The sequence below is a fragment of the Cololabis saira genome, chromosome 9 (genome assembly GCF_033807715.1).
Source record: "Cololabis saira isolate AMF1-May2022 chromosome 9, fColSai1.1, whole genome shotgun sequence".
NCBI classification, from domain to species: Eukaryota; Metazoa; Chordata; class Actinopteri; order Beloniformes; family Belonidae; genus Cololabis; species Cololabis saira.
In genome coordinates this window covers 24,774,859-24,797,862 of record NC_084595.1, presented here as the reverse complement: position 1 = coordinate 24,797,862, position 23,004 = coordinate 24,774,859, and the positions used below count along the sequence as shown (strand labels likewise).

Below are 23,004 nucleotides of genomic sequence, written 5' to 3'. Positions count from 1 at the left end.
GCTCACACACCTGGCACTGTTATCTAGACAGAGGTATTCCCGGGGATCAGCAGCGCTGGCATTGGTCGTCTTCACTCCTTTATCAATGAACAGTCCTGCCTAAAAAGATGAAATATGGAAGATATATTTTGGACTTTGATACAGAAGGCAGCCATTCAATTTGATATTTAGGTAGGTACAATATTAGAACAACTGCTGATCGGTTCACAAGAGGTGCAGCAAGAGGGGATTGTATTATTCCACTCAGAAAAAGTGCTTTCAGTCAGTCTGCATTCTCTGTTAAAGCTGCACAAGAATGGAACTCCATCCCTGCAACTATCAGAGAACTGGACACATACAGTTTATTTAGAGCTCATTTAAAGAAATGGTTGATTAATACTCAGCTCTGTCAGCATTAAAACTTAATTTGCACCTTTCTTTATTTCTGTACTTTTGTACTTTTCTGTACTTTCTGTATCTTTTCTGTACTTTTTTGTATTCTTACATCTGTCCAGGGACTACAGATGAAAAATAGCCTCTTGGCTAACTCTGGCACATTTACAGCAATGTTTTTATTGATGTGCATTGTCCCTGTCAAATAAACCAATAAATAAATAAATAAAAAGGTACTAAGTAATGTACTACATTTAAATAAAATTGTTGAATAAAGCTGCAGAGGATATAGTGACGAAGGTAAACAGTGCCAAACAGATTTTTTGGGATATAATATACATGCAGTTATAAGTAGTATGTCTTTAATGCCGAGAGTCAAGTTGGTATAAGTGAGAAAAAGTCTTTAACCTCAGGGTTCCTTCCTCTATAGGAGGCTGCCTTGGTCAGACTGGACAAAGAGCTTACAGTTCACCTGCCCAATTTCTGTCATTACACAACAGAGCACCATTGTGAAACCCAGTCGTGGGTGTTTGTGCGCGTGTCTGCGTCTCCGGGTCTATTTTTAGTGAGAACCGAGTACGAAGATGTGGGTCATGAAATACTAATAGTACCTTAAAGTTTGAGTGCACACGGTTGTTGTAGAAAATTCCAAGAGGAGTGAGCTCTGCGTTCGTTTCTGGTACAAGGCCGTGAGAGTCTCCAGTGGAAGAGCTGTGGAACACAAACCATATGCCAGCATCCTGGAGCAGGAAGGAGGAGCAGAGAAACGGGTGATTACCAAGACAAATAATGAATATACTGCTCTCGCTCCACAGCAGGAATTTCTTTATCGTCCATTCTTTCAAAAGCGCTCTATTGACATAAGTAGATAAAATTCAAAAAGTGATACGCAGCAATGCAGGATGAGATACCGTTCTGAAAGCCGTCTGGTCTTGAAATAATAAACCGCATGACAGGGATAAGCCTGCAGTTCATCAGCTTCAACCAGACAACACAAAAAAACTCATAAAATACCCCCTACTGATTTATAATGCACTGAATAACTCTCTCACGTGACTTAAACATCATTTGTGCCAAAATGAAATATGAGGTAACCCCCTTTTCACCTCTCATATACTGAAGAGCTAACTGTCTTATTGTAACCCTTTATCAAACACTAAAGCCCACTTAAGTCCAATTTTATTGATGGATCATTTTGTTATGAGCATAAAAGGCTTCGTTTGTTATCAAGTACAGTTCAGGGAACACAAAAGCCAACAGATTGCATTCATATATCAACAGTGTGACTCACTTTCCCTTTCCAGCGTGGCTTCTTCTTTCTAATCAATTATGAGAAGAGATTGTGGACTTGTTTTCTTCTGTAAATCTAAAGTTATTACCTGAGAACCAGCAGCTGCGTTACTGATGAGGTGGTTGTTGGGGTTGGCAATCCAGAATGTTGAGACTGCCCTAAAGAAAACAAACAACCCCACCACACACACAAAGAAATAATTGCATATAGATGAGTAGGAAATTGACATCCCATTACAAAAAACGCAGGGCATATCAAAGACTGTGACTCATAAACAGAAGTTCAGACATCAAAGACTCTTGTGATCTCTCTCAATAATCCTCCTCTGAACATCGACCCTAGCTGGGGACCGCTCTGCCAAGACTCACAGCACACATTCATGGGAAAAGACCTCAGTGCTTCGGCGCAGAGCCATTTGTCGTATTCTGGTGCCATAAGAGTTTGTGGTGGGATAAATTCATTGTGTGAATTTATCTGTCATCCTTTACTATGTGCAGTATCACACCGTCACAAAACGTAAACCTTCTAGTTTCTTTCTCAGAATACTGTATGTTTGCACCATCTCACAGAGCTTCTAATGCTGACTTGACAATCAGAGATTTACTGTGACACCAACGTACATTTAAGTTGAAAAACTCTCAATCCTTTGCTTGATACAGTAGATGTTTTGGAGACCACAAACTGGTTAACAATTTTGTGACAGTTATGCGCGAAAAAGTATGCCCTCTCTCAACTCTGAGGTATCAGGACATTTAAGAAAAAACTAAATCGTCTGTTCCTTTGGAGTCCTAAAAAAAAAAAAAAAAAAACAGTACAGTGTACAGGTCTTGGCTGAACTCTACCCAACTGAAATGAGATTTAAAAAAATAAAAAATAAAAAAGTGATAATATCATTCCTATAAAAAACACTACTTTGTGTTATTGCTTTTTATGCATTTTGGCTTAATTTCTGTCGCACATGACAGAATAACATTGTCTTTAACTGTAGTTCATATGAGGTTGTATTTACCTTCACTTATGACCTGGTTTGATGTGCTCCATCACGCTAGAAACTGCACGGATCATCACTATATTGCCCCGAAATTTTTTAAGAGAAGATGGTCTGAGGAATCTTTGATACCTTTCTTTATTTACAGCAGCATTTTTGGGTAGCTTAGTAAGTAAAACCACTTGATATTTCACTGCTGCTATGATATAGGACTCATGGTCGCTTTCAGCTTTTCACTTTTCCAGATTTCAGAAAGGAGGAGGGGCGTTTTGCAAATACAATAACTCTGCACCAGTCTTGTGCTGTATTTCAGACTGTGCCAGGTGTTTTTCTTGGAGAGAAATGGCTCTTTTGAAGCCCCTCTTGACAGCAGGAGGAGGTTGTCCAAAAGTCTTCATCTCATTGTGTATGAAGAGATTCATTCACCTGTTGCCAGTGCTGACCACGCTCTGCACAGGTGGCAATGTGATTCCTTAGCTGAATCCTCACATGGAAATGGTGCCGGTGCCTGCTCCATCCTGAGACTGTCTCTATTACAGCTGAACCGTTTTCATATTGCAGTAAATGGTTCATTCCGGTTTAAGAGTTTTAGCAGCAACTTTGCTGCATGCTAGACCATTTTGATGTAAAGCAGTGATGGCTGCATGAGGCAACACCAGAATTTTGCCTCATGCCCCTTTCTAACAATCAGTCTGCTTTTGTCATGCAATCAGGAGACTTTTTTTGTTATTAAGTAAAATTGTGAGCCAATAGAAGTCTGGGCAGTTTACCTGAGTACATTTGTCACAACCATACAGTAATATGAATAAACAGCCTCGTTGCTATAAATGAGAAGTTATGAAATAGTGAAAACCATGCAACACACAAAGACAACAGGAACATACATACAATGGGGAGAACAAGTATTTGATACACTGCCGATTTTGCAGGTTTTCCCACTTAAAAAGCATGTAGAAGTCTGTAATTTTTATCATAGGTACTCTTCAACTGTGAGTGACAGAATCTAAAAAAAGAAAATCACACATTGTATGATTTTTAAGTAATTAATTTGCATTTTATTGCATGACATAAGTATTCGATCACCTGTCAACCAGTAAGACTTCCGGCTCTCACAGGCCTGTTAGTTCTTCTTTAAGAAGCCCTCCTGTTCTCCACTCATTACCTGTATTAACTGCACCTGTTTGAACTCGTTACCTGTATAAAAGACACCTGTCCACACACTCAATCAAACAAACTCCAACCTCTCCACAATGGCCAAGACCAGAGAGCTGTGTAAGGACATCATGGATAAAATTGTAGACCTGCACAAGGCTGGGATGGGCTACAGGACAATAGGCAAGCAGCTTGGTGAGAAGGCAACAACTGTTGGCGCAATTATTAGAAAATGGAAGAAGTTCAAGATGACGGTCAATCTCCCTCGGTCTGGGGCTCCATGCAAAATCTCACCTGGTGGGGCATCAATGATCATGAGGAAGGTGAGGGATCAGCCCAGAACTACACGGCAGGACCTGGTCAATGACTTGAAGAGAACTGGGACCACAGTCTCAAAGAAAACCATTAGTAACACACTACGCCAGGGGTGTCAAACTCATTTTGCTTGGCGGGCCGGATTTGACCAATTTTTTTCTCGCGGGCCGCACGCTCAAAATAACAAAAACGGTGCGGAAAATGTTTTCTCTAATTCTTTTTTACTATTGTTATCTAATTCAATATCAGTTTAGTTAATTTTAAAGGAAATATGCACTTTGTTTACACTCTAATTATGTAAAATATATTTCTTCAGGGTCTTTTCTTTCAAATTATGTAAGATACTTTTAATATAAAATAGAATAAAGATAAACAGAAACAAGTATGTTTTTTTTAATATTTCGCTTTTTTATAGGAAATTGAATTAAAAGCAAAATATTTCTTATTACATCCGAGGGTGTTTCTTTGTGATTTAGAGATTTTTCCAGTACAATTAAGTGTATTTATTTTTAAAAATTGGCGCGGATATTTACGTCAGTGTGCCGAGAGTCAGCACTTCTCTTTTAACTGTTTTACTTTGTCACTATCCTCATATTCAAAACTGAAATTCTCCGAATAAATATCTTCTATCATCTTTTTTTAGTAGTGATATTTTTCCTGCGAAAATATAATATAATAGTAGTCAGTTAATAAAAATAAACGACCGTCTACAAAGAAATAAAATCGGCAAATGCATTCTAGAAAAAAGGAAAAAATGTCGAAAACTGCTCTCTTTGTGGAATAACGATGGATTTGTAGAAGAAAATACATTATCGGATATGCTGCAATTCATGGCAATTATTTATGCCTTCCTTTTTAGTAAATTAACATTTCGTTTTTTTGCGTTGGAAACTTCTCGCGGGCCGCATGAAAACCTCTCTCGGGCCGCACATTTGACACCCCTGCACTACGCCGTCTTGGATTAAAATCCTGCAGCGCACGCAAGGTCCCCCTGCTCAAGCCAGTGCATGTCAAGGGCCGTCTGAAGTTTGCCAATGACCATCTGGATGATCCAGAGGAGGAATGGGAGAAGGTCATGTGGTCTGATGAGACTAAAATAGAGCTTTTTGGTCTAAACTCCATTCGCCGTGTTTGGAGGAAGAAGAAGGATGAGTACAACCCCAAGAACACCATCCCAACCGTGAAGCATGGAGGTGGAAACATCATTCTTTGGTATTGAGGGGAGGATGGATGGGGCCATGTATCGCGAGATCTTGGCCAACAACCTCCTTCCCTCAGTAAGAGCATTGAAGATGGGTCGTGGCTGGGTCTTCCAGCATGACAACGACCCGAAACACACAGCCAGGGCAACTAAGGAGCGGCTCCGTAAGAAGCATTTCAAGGTCCTGGAGTGGCCTAGCCAGTCTCCAGACCTGAACCCAATAGAAAATCTTTGGAGGGAGCTGAAAGTCCGTATTGCCCAGCGACAGCCCCGAAACCTGAAGGATCTGGAGAAGATCTGTATGGAGGAGTGGGCCAAAATCCCTGCTGCAGTGTGTGCAAACCTGGTCAAGAACTACAGGAAACGTCTGATCTCTGTAATTGCAAACAAAGGTTTCTGTACCAAATATTAAGTTCTGTTTTTGTGATGTATCAAATACTTATGTCATGCAATAAAATGCAAATTAATTACTTAAAAATCATACAATGTGATTTTCTGGATTTTTTTTTTAGATTCTGTCACTCACAGTTGAAGAGTACCTATGATTAAAAAATTACAGACTTCTACATGCTTTTCAAGTGGGAAAACCTGCAAAATCGGCAGTGTATCAAATACTTGTTCTCCCCACTGTAGTTGCAGTAACTTACTTGCACTCTGTACTTGGCGAGGGAGTGTAGCCCTTGTAGACTTTGTCCTTGATGCTGGTGCACAGAGTCTCATTGCGATCGGTTGGCAAAAGTGTCCCAGGTTTGGTCAACAAACCAAGATTGTGGTAGAAAATGTTGCGCTGTTCAATCCCATCCTCCAAGAAAAAACAGTGGCCCAAGGTGTCATAACCTACAGTGTTCTTGACCTGGGTCAAAGAAAGTAGACCACACGTCACCAAAATATTTAGAGCACAGAACTACATTTTAGGAACTAGGATTTTAGGAAGGAACTAGATTTTAGGAAGGATGATGAAATAAACACAGGTCTGTGTTCATAATGGGGTTTTTTCTCAAGAAAGAGATGGTTTTCTAAAAACTATGCAAAACAAGAAGACTCAGACAACATCTGTTTTTTTTTTTATAAACCATTAACACCCCAGACCCTGAATAGTAATTGAGACCATCTCCCAGAACATTTTTTCCTCACAAATTTTCCAATAAAAACAACCTGTAACCCAGAAGGAACAACATAAAAAGAATAATTTAAGATACACAACAAGGCACTAATGTCTGTCTGGAAACGGGACATTAGTAATAGATCCTTTTGGCTCTGTTGATCGTGGGGTTTTTTGGGACTCAGGGTCAGGGCGTAGTCTTTGAGTCCTTCCTAGACCGTTTTTGAGGGTGGTGCTCTTGCCATTAAGGGTGGATATTACCGGTTGGGATAAAATGTAGGGAGTTGGCGAGTATTATCAAACATCCATGTGAATGTGAGGCTGCATATTTTTCAGCATTTGTGACAAGAGCATTGTGACAAGATGAACAATGCTACTTTACCCATCTATAGTTTAAACGTTTTAACGACCAGTGTACATTGCCTCACATGCAAACATAGGCAAATACTAACCAGCAGACCATTGGTGGCATGAATGGTGAGACAGCGGGAAAAGGAGTGATGTATGGAAAGTCCATCCACGTAGGTGGGTTCCCGGTAGCCTCCCCTCTGGTCCACATCTCCACACATGTGAAAGTGGAGGGGGTAGCGTCCTTTTTCTCCTTGTTGACCCATGTTCTTCAACTCCACGTGGGATAGATGTACTGCTGAAAAGTTACTAAAGACCTGTGTTGGAAAGAGAGAGAGAGAGAGAGAAAGGACATGACAGGTGAAGTGAAAGAAAGCCGCAAAAGGAGCTGTTTTGACCACCTGCACGGGGACTGAGGCCTGTATGTTACAACTAACCAAAAGAAAAGAAAATTTCACTTATCTCACGGTGTGAAACACAAAGTTCAAGTCACAACAGTCCTGTGGCTGATTCAGAAAGGAAAAAAGGTTTTATCCGTCAGCCTGCTCTTGTGCATTTGTCTTACTGAATATGACATAAAATTTAGGACTAGTGCTATAAAGCTGCAGTTAGTTAAAATATGCCACATTTTTTGATCCTGATGTGTAAAAGCTATACTATACTGCCCACAATGCAGTACAGTCTCAGCAGGAGGTCTTATGTGGGTATGGCATAATCCACAGTGTCTGGTTTCTGTTAACGGGTATTAGCCAATCCTTTCAGCAAACTGTAATGCAGCCAAACAGAAACAGCACATACTGACCAGCTCATCCACCCTCTCTACGAACAAGTGTGCACGCACACGCACACGCACACACACACACACACACGCACACACGCACACACGCACACACGCACTCTGTTGATGCTGCCAATATTGCCTCAATCATGGGGAAGTTCAGAGAATACGGCATCGTCAGAACACACTCATGTTTGGGTTCTTATAAGCATATCTGCACAAATGACCAGCAAGAGGAAAACATTTTAAAAAAGGAGAATGTGTCTTGGTTGGGTATTGACTGTTTACATTATATGTACAGCATATGATCAGATCCAATCCACGGCCCTTTCTCAATGTGCGGTCCTGTGTGTATTTCTTTTTTTGTCAAAAATCATCATCTGCAGCCAAAGTACTGTTCAAATTGCAAGAACCCATCTGAGCAAAAACATGAGAAATAACCGGATGTGATCTTGCGCCCCCATTTTGTCGGGGGTGCATCCAGTGGACGCTTGAGTATACTAAAGATGAAAAAATCCAAGAATGCATTTCACGCCAACAAGGAAAAGAAATAGAAGAGGCTAGAGAAGTACATATGAAGTTATAACGTTATTCTTATTTGACAGAATGTAGTTTTAAGATGTTTTCACATGAGAATATAGTTATTACAACTTTATATATGTGGTAAACTTATATCGATAGTGTATTTCAAAATTTCCCACCAACGTTTTCTGAGTTTCTTTCCATTTCCACTGAGCTTTAACGCGGCCGGCATACAAATCGTAAAATCCATTAAAAACACATTGTACAAAGTAATGCTTATAAATTCTTGGAAAGGAGCAAAATACGGCCCATTCCCAGTTAGATTAGTGTTAAAGGTGTTTGTTTTTATAAACAACTAAACTGTAGACTTTATGTAAACCGTGCAATACGTGTTAGCTCTGGTCTGACGTCATCAAGAACACAAGTACGCTGCTGTTCCAGTTGCAGAAAGAGAGATGCGTTCTCACGTCCTGCAAAGTTCGTTCTCCCGACTCGTACTTACAATAACAGACTTGAGAATTGAGAAGCAGCCTAGGTTGCTATGGTAGCCTACACACAAAAAACTAATGTAAACAAAACAAAATGGAAGGTTGTGAACTAGCTCTGGTGCTTTGGTGAATGGTTACAGGAGCTGTCGTGAAAAAGTTCAATAAGTTGCAAGAAAAGTGCCAGGGACGGAGTGGGAGGTATCAAAACCAGTCACTTCCGTCACGCTGGTGGGCATGGTCATCATTTGTGTTGCCTTGCGAATAAGACTAAAGGCTATTTTAAATCCTGTTTGAGCAACCAAACCATTCAAAAAGAGGAGCCGTGAAAATATGCTTGGAATTGCACCTTGAGGACAAAAAAGAAAACACACTACTAGCTTTTCTGAAGAGCCTTTGCAGTAACCACTGATTTAATTATTTTGGACGAATATATGACAAAAGGTAGCCAATTGATCAAAACAAACATCTTAGAGAATGTGTACACACTTTAACTTCTGAGTATGGACGCTGTCAAGCCAATTGCTGCATACACAGTGACTTAATAAGAAAGTAAAGTTGTGGCAAGAGACATAATCAAATACAGCCATAAAAACAGTCCAAACAAGGACAGCACACACGCACCTTGATGTGGCCTCCAAAGGTGTCATGGCTGTAGAACTGGCACATGTTTCCGTAGCAGGAGCTTTCCATTTCTCCATAGATGAGAATATTTCTGGAGAGAAGAGCCACTTCAGCACGCATGTCGATTCCATTAATGATCTCCCCAACGTGGTTATACTGAGGCGTCCCTATGCAGCAAACAGACAGATTGTACTTAGAAAAAAAAAAAAGGTGAAAAAGGATAATGTTCAACAAAATGAACAAAACCAGGAAAAGGTATGTCATCATTTTAGGTCCATGAAAGACATCACTCATCTTATTTTACAGAAAACCACAATTTGCCATCTAATTCTTGTGCGACTTTTCTGAGCTCAAATCATTGAATCACACAAAATAACTTTAAAAATTAAAAATTATTTTAAAAAATAACAGCAGAATTTAAACTAAACCATTTTGTGAATGCAAAAAAAAAACAAAAGCATAGTTCGAACTGCCAAAACAAGAAATATGTTTTCCAACAGTTGAAAAAAAAATAAAAAAAAGAATAAATAAAAATTGGGGAAAAAAAAAAGAATACCACCCCAAAAACCAACAGGCATGTTGAAGCAAAAGTAATCAAATACATATGTGACAGTAAATGACCAGATTAACTATGCGTGAAAGAATATTTGCCCAGTGGTTGCAGCTGCCAGTGATCAAGCTTAGCAGATCGCTCAGCCTTTTCTCACGCAGCAATAGAAAACTAAATACATATAGCCCTCCCTTCGCTCCCAGAAGGGAGTAGACATTTCCCAACTAGCAAAGAATGACCTCAGAAAACAATTTTAGATAGGGGTGTCAGACAAAAGCAATTTGTCAAACTCCATAAAATCCCTTTACTTATTACAAGATGATAATCTCTGACAGGCTTCTCCAATAATATTAAATCATCATTACAGCTTAGGAGGAGCTGAGAATCCAGATTTATGGCACGTTAGCTGTTAGGCACATTGAGTAAAATGACGGGCTACATCTTCTCAATGTATTCGTCTTGATTGATGATGTTTAAAATCAGCATGTTTAATACAAAACAGGTTTTGGATGAGTGTTGCACATTTTTTCAAAGATGTGTCAAATGTCAAAAACTTTACTAAATGGAATAAAATTAATAAAACTGTGCCAGCAATGGTGTTTCATTCATTCAGTTTTTTTATTTTATGTGCATATTTATGGGCATCCTCTAGTAGTCCAACTATGATTTTCTATTAGTGACATCATTAACAGTTTTTTTTTCATATTTTTTAGCATAAATAAAATGTAGTAAGAGCTGCTTTTCCGTGTGCCTTCTTTACATCCTAAAGTACCAACACTCCCCCGAAAGCAGGGGTGGGGAACCCTGGCCCTCCTCCACTGTCCTGCATGTTTTAGACATTTCCCTGATTAAGCCAGAATTAACAGTCATCATCACTGAGCTCGACTGCTACTTTTCTTTGTTCTTTGTATCTCAATTTGCATGCTACTGAGAGTTTTTATGCAGAGGTCTTAAATATCCCACAGCAAACATTTCAGACTTGTAGTCAACATGCCTGGGGTGGGTGAGGCTCAGTGTTGAGAAATCATCCACCCTTTTTGTTAAATATTAGTCACCTTCTCATTTCCCCCCAAGTTTAGTGCTCGGTCAAAGATGACAACTATCTTTCCTTCAAACTGTTTTTTTTTTCCTCAATTTAAATCAGCTCATCAAGATTCACCTCAGTTCCCTCTGTTTGCTTTAGTTTATTTTTGTTATCCCTTTCCACCTTCTACTCCTGTATTGTAATCTACACATGTAGGAATTGGGTTTTTAAACCAACTCCAAAGATGAGGTTTATTTGTTCTGACAGAGACTTTCATGGATAAATCTGCCTGGAGATGATATTCTTCACTTCTTCTGTAACCACTTAAAGGTTGCTGGGGTCGGTCTCAAAGTGGGAGTCGGTGTGGCACCTCTGAAAAAAAGGATTTACTTGTTTTTCTAATGAGTTATATACCGTATTTTCTGGACTATAAACCGCACCTGTATATAAGCCGCATCAGCTCTATTTAAAAAAAAAACAATTAAAAAAAGATATATAAGCCACACCCGTATATAAGCCGCATCCGCTCTATTTAGAAAAAAAGATATGCAAGCCGCAGATATTTATGTTGTTAGATTAGATATATACTACATGTACAGAAGGATTTTGAGCTGTAAATGATGTACATGTTTGTACCTAAATAGATCCTTTCCTAACAGTGTCTTTTAACACGGCAGCAACTTTGCTGATTAAAACGGGACAGAACCAAGAGAAAATAACCGGTATTTATTCATCTATTTATCTGTTTGAAATCTGCTTCTACTTCTATCTGCTAAAGAAGAAGTAGCGTATTCTTCTTTGCATTTATTTTGTCTTAGTTTTTATTCTAATTCCGGTTAGCACTCCCCCTAGCGGTGGAAGAAAAATCCACAGAATAGCTGCACCTTTGAATAAGCCGCATGGTTCAAAACCTATGAAAAAAGTAGCGGCTTATAGTCCAGAAAATACGGTACATTTTTTTCACCCATCTTATTTTGTTTTATAAATCACTTGCCGTTACTACACATGAATGTAGCTCACACAAAGGAGCCGGCCGACGGAGTAGAAATGTTAATATAGGAAAGAAGCCACATGTACACAGCGTTTGTATCCTCTCTCACCTTGTATCCTGACCTGTCTGCTGGTACAGTGAGGGCAGGGCAGCAGCGTAAACTCTTCAGCCTGGTGCATGGAGTAGTCCGTACTGGCAACGATAATGCTATCGCCTGGTTTCCAGGTCTGCTGCACCTCGTCCTGCACGTTCAGTACCACCTGGTCCACAGCATCCACCTGGAAGCCCATGATGGGGTAGCCTATGACACGCAGCACACACGTCATTTTAGGGGTGACTCGACTACTACATGTCACAGACTTCAGTACGTACACACGCGCGCACACACACGCGCGCACACACACGCGCGCACACACACGCGCGCACACACACGCGCGCACACACACGCGCGCACACACACACACACACACACACACACACACACACACACACACACACACACACACACACACACACACACACACACACACACACACACACACACACACACACACACACACACACACACACACTGGAAAAACTGTTTTCCAAACACTTCAACATCTGTTCTTTAGCTTTTAATACTTTTTTCCAATTAATTGAATTGACATTTGCTTAAGAATATGTAATTAGGTTTATGGAAGGTATGTTCATGGTATCCATGGACACAGTTAATCCAGGGACATCGACAGATTATTAAAACAATGCAAGATTAAAACTTAAAACTGATAAAATGTTGGAGAAACAGAATGACAAAAAACACAGCTTACCAAAGAAAAAGAAAAATTAACCCATTCAAATATACACTTTTTACTGGCTTTGAATTTCCTCCACCATATGACATTTCTCACCATTCTTCCACTCGCTGTAGGCAGTGACTGAGAAGCCAACACCGTCCACAGTGGTGAAGTTGTTCCTTGCCAGGGCTCTCCCTCCTGTGTCAAGGTTTTCATGTTCCTTCACATCCTCTGAGCATGAAGCATTTCCACCTCCCACCACAGAGACCAATGCCCACGCCTGCCTAGAAACATCAAAAGAATGAAAAGCAAAATAAATTTAGACCTGTTATATTCCCCACATCCGTATCAAAGAACAACACGGATTATGCTCTCGTCTAAACATTTCTTATAATTTGTGTGTTTGAATAACTCAGTCCATCTGGCTGCCAGACAAGGAAGTGTCAATCACTAATCTAAAACTTTTAAACTATAACACTTAAGAGCAAAACCAGTCATTAAAAAAAGCAAAAGCAGGACAGAAAGTCTTAAAAAAACATAAAACATAGGATTAAAAGAGGCCATACTACCTTTTACACATAACTACTCCATGTTTTGGAGTTGTTATGTGTAAATGTGTGTTCCATGTGTGCTCCATGTTTTTTCCTCTCACCCGTTAACCCGTTCAAACATGGGAACCCACTGATTTAGCACCAAGGTGGTCTATCTGATGTCTCCATAGTGTTAAAGTGGGCATGGTCCACAACCAACTAGCCTGCTCAGTTGTACTAGATGTAAACCTTTAGAATGTGTCGAAAGAAAGAAGTGTTTAGCTTGTTGCAACTGGATGGTGTCGTAACTTAAAAGTCATGGTGCGTCATATCAATGACACAAATAATCACCATAAATTATCAGAGCACTTTTATAAGGAAAGTTGCAAATTTGTACAAAGACATGAAGGGAAACTGGAATAACAACAAAAAATAAATGAATAAATAATCAAGGAACTGCCATGTGCTCATGTTGAGGAAGAAAGTGATCGAACTGCTGAAATATTCTGAGACAATGGCAGCTATAGAAGTCATACATCAAAAAGTCACTTAGAAGAAAAAGAACAAATATAATTAATATCCGTGATCATTTCCACTTAACCAGCAGTGAGCAAGAGAGTTTATGGGACAACGGCCACTGAAATGTTCTCCAGCTGTTGTGGGTCGAGCTGCCAAAGCAAAGGACATGCACTCTGGGAGTGGGTCAATCAGTCAATACTGCCGACTGTTGCACATGACTCCACCAGTTTTATCAGAACAAATCACTGGCTAGATTCTGTCTCAGCCCCCCTTGTTTAGGAAGCAAGACAGCTGGACATATTTCAATTTGTGCAGTTCTATATCAATCAAGACTAATCGGACAGTCCTGCCGCTCTCGTGAGCAGTTTGGATGTTGAATCGGGAATAGAAAAATGGGTGGCAGGAGCAGCCGGCCACCTGAGGTTCTGAAGTATCACATTAGGTACAAATCAGTCTTAACATTGGCTAGTGTCATTTTAATGGTATTTCAAGGTCTATCTTATTTGTCACATTCTTACTTTCTCTTAATGCGTTTCAAAGTGTTAAAGACAGGAATGATTTTAAAATAAGATCAGTGTTAAATATGGGGAGAGTTAAATCAGTTCTGAGGAGGATCTAGACGGTGTGGATGTCGAGAGACTGGGTATATGATCTAAATCAAGCCAGTTTACAGCAACTTACAAACAAGTTTTGAGGTTTCAAATGTAATGCTTTGAGCTTTTTATGAACAACTTCTATCTTGTGTACTGTCCAGCAAGGATGAATGAGTAATAAGCTTAATGTCATATTGCTCTTTGAGAACGATTATGTTTTAAAACCACAATTCTAATCTAAGGCACAACCTTCAAACATATTATCATTCAAACTTAACCTCATCTTTTCACACCTTTTAACCATTTGTTTAACTTGTGCACTCAAATCTGCATCACAAGTTCAGACAAGTGACCTCTGCAGAACTCTCATGCTTGAAGATGTTGTTCGTCCCCAAACCAGACAGGAAACTAATCCCAAATTTAATTCTGCACTTGCAGTAAACTCTCCAACTATATGAAACGTTGGTAATACAACATATCTAGATCTCTATCAAAGATAAAGATCAAAGATAGAAATCTAGCACATTCAAACATGATTCCAAACAGGAAAAAAAAAACTCTAAATTTACATTTCTCTTTGGTCAAGAGATCTCGCTGGCATAATTTCAAATTCAATCAAAAAAACATATTTTTGCAGTTTAAAGACCCTATCACACATAACTCTTGTTACAGCATCTACAAAAGAGGGTTATACATTTTCAGAAAAAATATATATTAAAAAAAAAGAAAAAAACTCATGTGGGTCTCCAAGTGTGCTGGAGCAACAGTCGCTGCTGTTTCTTCACAACAAAATAGTAGTCAGTTCACTCAATCCCTCTGGTTTCTTTACTACTTGACCAAATCTGCCATTTTTATAAACAAAACAAAAAAAAAACACACTAGTACCTCTGAAAATACACACTGAAACTGCTGTGGTTTGGAGGCTCCAATTCAAAAGGGAGGTTGTTAAGAGATCTCTACATTGCTTTGGCATCCAACCCCTGACTTGTAACGTGATACTGGAAAATCTGTCCAGGGTGGCTTCACAGCCAGGACCCACAGAGGCCCAGCTGAAAATAACAAAATCTTTGGAAATGCTGACCTTGCACATACATGTGTTTGAGTAAAAGAAACAAAAGATTGCATTTCAAGTCAAATATTTACCCTTTTCTCCTATTTTAATGGTGTTTTGTCACTATGTGAACAGGATTAAAGTCTGTACAAAATTAAACACCCATCTTTTTAATATACTGTATATGCCATAACATGATTTTATCTACAGTTCAATCATTTAGCAGATGCTTTAAACCATTTTTACAAGCGATGAACACACTAGGGCTTATCCGGTATTCTGTATTTTCACTTCCACATGTGAACTGGAGATGTTGGGAATAGATCCAGCAACCTTCCGATTGAAGGATGGCCACTCTAGGTGCCAGGCAACAGCTCCCCCGAAGGGCATAAATTCTCCTGAATCTTCACATTTTGCACAAATCCTGGAAACTCTGTCCGTGGCCCCATTATCCTGTACGTGCTTCCTTTTCTGCTGAAGTGTGATACAACAGTGAAAAAAAAAAAAAAAAGGAAACAGGAAGACAAATAACCAGAAAAGATTCAAGGGAACCTGCCAAATGAAAGGATACATGAAAGGACATTTTTCCAGTTGGGGCAGGCACGGAAAGAAAAGTTGGAATTTCTTGTCCAAGTACTGAGGCTTAAGGAAAAAGTGTCTAGTTTAACTGCCAAACAAAAAGTCTATTTTAGTAAACAATTCTAAAGACTTGTCCAGTCAACACTGCATGAAGAAGAAATAAAAACTATAAAACCTGTGTTACAACCAAAAACGTAATAACGGCCAATAACGTAATAACTGCCAATAATGTAATAATTTTGGCCATTTCAAATGTAATAAAGCCAATAGTGTAATAATGTGCCAATAATGTAATAAAACTTTTGAGTCAATAATGTAATAACTTTTTGCCGATAATGTAATAATTTTGTAATAATTTTTTAATACCAGGCCAATAACGTAATAACCAGCCAATAATGTAATGCCTTATTACATTATCGGCAAAAAGTTATTATGTTATTGGCTCAAAAGTTTTATTACATTATTGGCACATTATTACACTATTGGCCTTATTACATTTGAAATGGCCAAAATTATTACGTTATTGGCCATTATTACGTTTTTGGTTGTAACAAACCTGGAAAAACAGTTGATTAATAAAACACAGTCGTGTAATTTAACAGTTTAACAACAAATACATGGCAAAAAAAAAAATCATGTGTACTTTTAAGCACTATCGTGCTTACCTGTACTTGAGATCATAGACAAATCTGCTGCCGAGTATCTCCTCAAAGGCGTTCTTGGTTTCATCTAGAAAACTTTTGACGGCCGAGTCTCCCACAGCCACAGCCACAATGCGGCCAGCAGGCAAGGAGCGCAGGAGCTGGGTGAGCCGCCGACTGTCGTTACGTGAATCGTGAGTGTCGTAGCGTTCGGAGAACAGCACAGCTGCCGTGTCCTGGTCCACCACTCGCAGGTTGATGCCTCGGCTGAAGTTCTTCTGGAAGGCATAACCCCCTGTGGACAGCCCGGATGCAGGGATGCTTCGGCCCAGCAGAGACCAGGAAACTCTCTCGGTGCCGTGTAGCTCTAGAGTTCCACCACCCAAAACTCCAATGAACTTGTGACCCAGCCCTGGCACCTCAGGGACATCCTTGCTGTCAGAACGGCCAATAAGAGCAATGGTGGCACGAGAACGGTAGCGACATGGAGGTGACCCAATATGAAGGGCTCCGCCTTCCTCTATGAGGATGTGATGAGTTCTCAGAATTATGGTTTTAGAGCCATCAGCACTGTCTGCAAAGACTACGCGACCTAAAAGAACAAAAAACAGAAGAAGATACAAAGTGCTCGCAACCAAAAAAATTAAATACTTAATCTATCTGTTCAACATTGTTGGTGTGAAGGTATCAGTCTCTGATATGCTTACCTCCTGACTGGATGGTGAGAGAAAGGAAGGTAGCAGAAGCCTCCAGTCTGAACAAGTGTCCCTTCCTTACAACAACAGCCTTGTCTGGTTGGTGGCCTGGATTCCAGCTGCTAAGGGATGGGTTGTGGTCTGGACAGTTCTCTGTAATCACATATTAGTAACAAATCAAAGAATTTCAGAGTAGCCATTTGGTAGGGATATATAAAAATATAAATCTATGGTATACATGAAGAAGCTCATGTGCAGAAAATCATGTGATATTTTAGGGCTGGGCGATATGGACCAAAAGTCATATCTCGATATTTTCTAGCTGAATGCCGATACTCGATATATATATCGATATTTTTTCTGTGCCATAATTGGAGTTTCCCCCAAAGCATTATAGCATAGCATCTCTGTTAGCTTCATTTTTTCTGAGGCAAACCCTTAAAAAAACAGTCAGTTTTAATACAAAGCCTCGTGCCAAATGTCACACAGGTTCCTTTATCAACAGAGGTCTGCACAATATCAAAATGTATAAAACAAATGAAATAAAAATAAACTGCCTGCATATATAGAATAAAAATGCTTCTTGAATAAAATAAAACAAATATCCCTTTCCTGCATAACAATTAAATTAAAATACACTGTGCAATGAATACAATGTAGACAGAAACAGGCAGACTTTTCCACTGAGGTTGACACTTGTGCAAATAACAAAACATTTGTGCAAATCTCAAATAAAACATTCAAGTCAATTTGTCAAAAAATAAGCTATATCAAAATCATAAATTTTTTTATTTTTTCCCGATATAAACGATATTGTCTCGTACCATATCGCGTTTGAAAATATATCGATATATATTAAAATCTCGATATATCGCCCAGTCCTATGATATTTATACACAAGCAAAATTAAACATTCGGTATGTGTAATACCAACCAACTAACACGTTTCCACTTTTGAGACCGAGGACAAGTATGAGAGTGAGGAAGAAAGCTCCCAAGGACACGCCACAGCAGATGAGGGTGTTCTTTCTTTGTTGGAGGCTGTGAACAAGGTCCCGACGCTGGCTCTCCTCTGACAAGCTGAGTGTGGGCCGTTGTTCCTGTTGAGTGCCACGAGGCTTTAAAGGCGGCGGAGCTTTGGCAGGCGGGGGTGAGCGTACAGGAGCCACTCGCCCGGGAACATAACCTGGACACCTCTGATGGTTGCCATGAGACGGGGCCAAAAAGACAGGGAAGCGGTTGGGGCCATCATTTGTCGGCATGGTATGCGTCTGCTTCCCTGAGGGGTGGGAAATGGCAGTGAAACCCAAAGGAGAATGTCAAACATGAAATGTATTTTCCCCACATTACATCCATCCATATCACAGCATAAATCAGCAAAAACATTTTAGTCAAAGTTTAAATATATTCAGATCACTTTGTACAAATATCTCAGCTGTCAGCAAATGTTGGTAATCTAACAATAATGATGTGTGGTTAAGAAATAATTCAAACAAAACACCTCAAACTGGATAAAGTCACTGGAAAAGCCCATAATGACAGAAAACACAAATAGGAGGTGAAGGAAGCATAGAGGCATATTTCAGGGAAACGGGTAGTTACCCACCAATTAATTTAATCCTGCACCTCTAGGTAATTATGTGTACTGAAAAGACTATAATATTGTATCCCATACATAAACCTATCCTGGATTGGTTTGGCCTGAGCGCTGTGACACGGGGTGCTTATGTCAGCAATATCGAAGGAGGTTATGAATAATGGATCACAACATTCCAAAGACTAGAAAAAAGACTAAAACACATGGCACCCATTACAGTAGGGAAGGAGGAGAGAGCTATACTGCAGTGTGTGCGCTCTTTATTCTGCATAAAATGGACAAAGAAGTACACAGCTGTCAGTCCGTACTGCGCAAACTATTTGGATGAGAGGTGAACCAAGACAATAAGTCATGTTGCCTTCTGCGCAAACTTTTCAGGACAACCCGGATGACTGAGGTTCTACAAAAGCACACACACGCAACGATTTCTCACTTCAGAGGACATACAAAAACTTAAGAATTTCCTGGACAGTTTATCTAAAAATAACTCAAAGCTAATCTTGCCTTAATCTTCATGCAAGAGAAGTGCAAAAATGTATGATTAAACTTAACTTTATTAAGAAACATTCTGCTACAATATGAGTAATAAAGAGGGGTGAAACCGTGACATAAGTATAGTATATATTGGAAACAATGGTGCAAGAAAAAAATAATAAATTAAAATATAAACTGCTTCGATTGTACTTGAAACAAAGAAAAAAAACAAACTCCCTGCACAACATGGTTTGCTTTGTAAATGGTCTCTATGTGCTGCTATATTCTATATGCACTGCTGGAGGGCATCCCATCTAACTGAGAACAGGCTCCCAATGCTTCACAGGTTTTACTGGGAGGGTTGGACAACATTCACCTTCACACTCACGGTTTAAAATCCCATAACAAAACAACTTGCACTCCTTTGGACTGTGGGAAGAAACTTGAACATCAACAGAAAAACCCGTGCAGGGACAGGGAGATGAAGAGCAAGTTTGAGCACCGCACTTATATGTTAGGTTTATTTTGACCCTATGGTGTGAAGAAAGTTCTTTTTTGTCATAGAAAACTGTAATAAATGCTCAAGAGATTCACAGGATGGTCGTGGCTCCGAGTGCAGAGCTGCTGTCTTCCTATGTGAAGTTGCCTGTTCGATGTGCCCCTGAGCAAAACACTGAACCAGTGTATGTCTAGTGCACAAAACAAAGCCATGCATTGACCGTGTTTGTTTTAATGTGTGAATAAAAAACACATGTAGAGTGCTTTGTAGAGCTTAAATGAGGTTAAAAGATGCTTTCCAAGTGTGGAACATTTAAATGGATGAAATCTCCTGAAAAATGTCTTCTCAAAAGGGAGTTTGTTATTTGGCATAAGCTGATAAAGTCAAGTTGGAAAGCAAGTGAGGAAAATGAGCATCTTCATAGTGTAGACAGCAAATACTGTGATAACCATCATAGACCACATTGAAACCAATGTATTACTGCAAACCTGTTATGTGGCTCTGCCTAACATTCAAAGGACACAACAAATCACCTAGCCAACCGCAAACACACAGTGACCATTGTCTTGCCAAGCCAATTAGTCATCATTCTACCCCAGACTAACAACAAACCTCTTTAACTCCTGAACAAAGCGATACACAATCAAGGACTGCAAGACAAGAGGCCTGTCATTTGTGAAAGCCACAAAATAAACTAGGGCTAAAAGCCTCTGGTTTAGCCACTTCACATTGAATATACATCTCAACATCTGTGCCCCTGCAACCACTTGACCTCTCTAGGCCTGAAAATATAAATGATTAAAAGATAACAATCTTCAGTTTATTCATAATTACAATGATTACAAGGCAGCACTGCTCCTGGGTGATCTGCAATACTGTATTTGCTCCAAACCAGGGACTCCCTCCCTCAACCACACGCACTGTTGATTTCAGAGCTACTGAATATCAAACAGATGTGGGGGGACACACTGACACACATTCCTCAGCAGTAAAATCACTTCGGACGTGGACAGTGTATTCAAAAGTAAGTCATGCGTTTCCTACTTAACTCCTAACTGATTTTCAGCACTGTCTCGACATTCAGGGCAAACTACCAAACTTGCAGCAAGTGTAAAAAGGAATTTAGCTGGTCCACCCTGAGCAATGAGGATCTGCTGAAAGGATGGATATGGCCATAGTGCACGTCTTTTCACAATTTAAAATATGAATAAACACATCAAATCTAACAAGGGGACAGGAGACTGGTTTTGTAGTGACACATGACCAGCATCTGATATATTTAGGGTTGCCAACTCCCTGAAAAATAAAGAAGGGACACCTCATTGGCAGGGCCGGCCAGCCCGATTACCTTCACCCTTCCTGGCGTGGGGAATTTTTTTAGCCCCTTTTTTTGTGAGTGAAACGATTTTTTAACTATTTGACTTGGACCTGAATTGAATTAGATGCATATTTTTGAATGCCATGAACACTTGGAAAACGAATCATTATCCAGCAATTCACTTGAATACAGAATAACAAAATAAACTGAATAAAATAAGTATCTTTCTTAAATATAAACCTGTCTTGCTTAACTTAAAATTGTATAAATTAATATAAAATCCTAGGTCAACTTTGCACAGACTCATATCCGGCACTTTAAAACCTCATGTTATACATTTTCTCTCATGTTGTACATTTTCTCTTTCCCTTATATATTTGCTCTTTTTATTGCACCAATCACTGCAACAAATTAAACTTATTTCTGATTCTGATTCTGAAAACAATAGAAAGAAAGCAGAACATCCATTCTGTCATAGTGCACATTTTTAGTGCAATAACAAAAGTGCAAACAGAAAGTCTGTAGAAAACTTGTAAACATATTTGTTCATCAAAGGCCATGACTGTAGGCTACAGTTGTAGTAAAACAGAAAAATAACTTATAAACTCAACAGCTCAATGCTATTTCCCATTGGCATTTTATGACTATTTTTGGACTGTCACAGTAATACGGGACAAAGTGCGTCCCTTTTCAGCTCAATACGTACTTTAGTTTATAAATACGGGACGATTCCGTTTTTCAAGGGACGGTTGGCAACTTTAGATATATTATATACAGAGCTGTATAGTAATGAAGTAGATGTACTTCGTTACACTACTTAAGTAGTTTTTTTTGAGGATTTGTACTTTACTTGCGTTTTTTTTAAATCAGGACTTTTACTTTTACTTCACTACATTTAAAAGTTAAAAAATATACTTTTACTTCGTTACTTTGACATTTGCCACCTCGTTACTCATTACAAATTAAAATAATCAAAGAAGTATATTTTGCAAGCAAGACGGTTTATCTTTGGTGTTGTATTTTATACCACTTTTCATTCACCTAAAAGTAAAATAAAAAAACAAGGGAAGGATAATTATTGGTTGTGTTGCTTCTTTTCATGCTTACTATAAAATACTTGTCCTTTTACTTTTGATACTTGAGTATATTTTTTCACAGGATACTTTTGATACTTAAGCACATTTAATGTGAGCTACTTTAAGACTTTTACTCAAGTAATTTTCTTATGGGTGACTTTAACTTTTACCAAAGTCTTTTTCAGTTATGGTATTTCTACTTTTACTTAGTTAAACCTCTGATTATAAATGTATCATTAGTGGACACGTAGCAATGTGCTGTGTTCAACTATTAAAAGGTCAAACTTGTTAAATTACGGTTTTTGAGAAGCCTCGTAGTGAGAAAAAAAAACACTTTTGTTTCAATTGAAAGCTCACCCAGTGAATCCTCTTCGACCCCCAACAGTTGATGAGGAGAAGACACAATAAACGCGCAGGAAGCGGCCGGGCGGACGGTGAGCTCTGCTGACACTGCCCCACTTCTACCCGGTCCATCCGCTGCCTGGCCAGCAGATACCAAAGATCCCACTCTCTGCGGATGACACGAATGATAAGGGCTCGCCCTGTCAAGTTTACACTTTTCACGTGCCTTTTATATACCCTCTCTTCACATGTTTTTTGTTTTTTTTTCCCCCTGCTGACAGGCTGGCGTTGCGACGTCGGTCCGCCTCCGGTCTCCCCGAGAGAGAGACAGAGAGGGAGAGGGCGCGGCCTCGCACAGAGGAAGTGCTGATGCGTTCACGGCCGTCGGAAAACATGCCGACTCCAGGTTCCAAGTTTCCAACCTCTCTCTCCTGTTAGAAATAGAAATAGAAATAGAAAGCCTTTATTATCATTATACTCAGTACTCGAGTTGAGTCGGGATAAGGGGGGATGGCATCCCCCCTGAAATAAAAACGGTCAAAATCATCCCCCCTTTCCATCCCTTATGTCA

At 39.4% G+C, this 23,004-nt stretch overlaps 1 protein-coding gene across 1 annotated transcript in view; it reads right to left on the bottom strand.

Moving 5' to 3' along the window:
* The window catches only part of cemip2 (cell migration inducing hyaluronidase 2), a 32,180-nt gene extending 9,440 nt beyond the window's left edge, over nucleotides 1–22,740 (bottom strand). The window contains exons 1-12 of the mRNA XM_061728932.1: nucleotides 22,449–22,740; nucleotides 18,062–18,406; nucleotides 17,140–17,280; nucleotides 16,457–17,024; nucleotides 12,634–12,803; nucleotides 11,853–12,044; nucleotides 9,179–9,345; nucleotides 6,874–7,086; nucleotides 5,967–6,172; nucleotides 1,752–1,821; nucleotides 984–1,112; nucleotides 11–99 (exon numbers count right to left, since the gene is read on the bottom strand). Of these exons, the coding sequence (XP_061584916.1) occupies nucleotides 11–99; nucleotides 984–1,112; nucleotides 1,752–1,821; nucleotides 5,967–6,172; nucleotides 6,874–7,086; nucleotides 9,179–9,345; nucleotides 11,853–12,044; nucleotides 12,634–12,803; nucleotides 16,457–17,024; nucleotides 17,140–17,280; nucleotides 18,062–18,389 (2,273 nt within the window). The 5' untranslated portion in view covers nucleotides 18,390–18,406; nucleotides 22,449–22,740. The remainder of the gene's footprint in view (nucleotides 1–10; nucleotides 100–983; nucleotides 1,113–1,751; nucleotides 1,822–5,966; nucleotides 6,173–6,873; nucleotides 7,087–9,178; nucleotides 9,346–11,852; nucleotides 12,045–12,633; nucleotides 12,804–16,456; nucleotides 17,025–17,139; nucleotides 17,281–18,061; nucleotides 18,407–22,448) is intronic.
* Nucleotides 22,741–23,004: the final 264 nt, after the last annotated feature.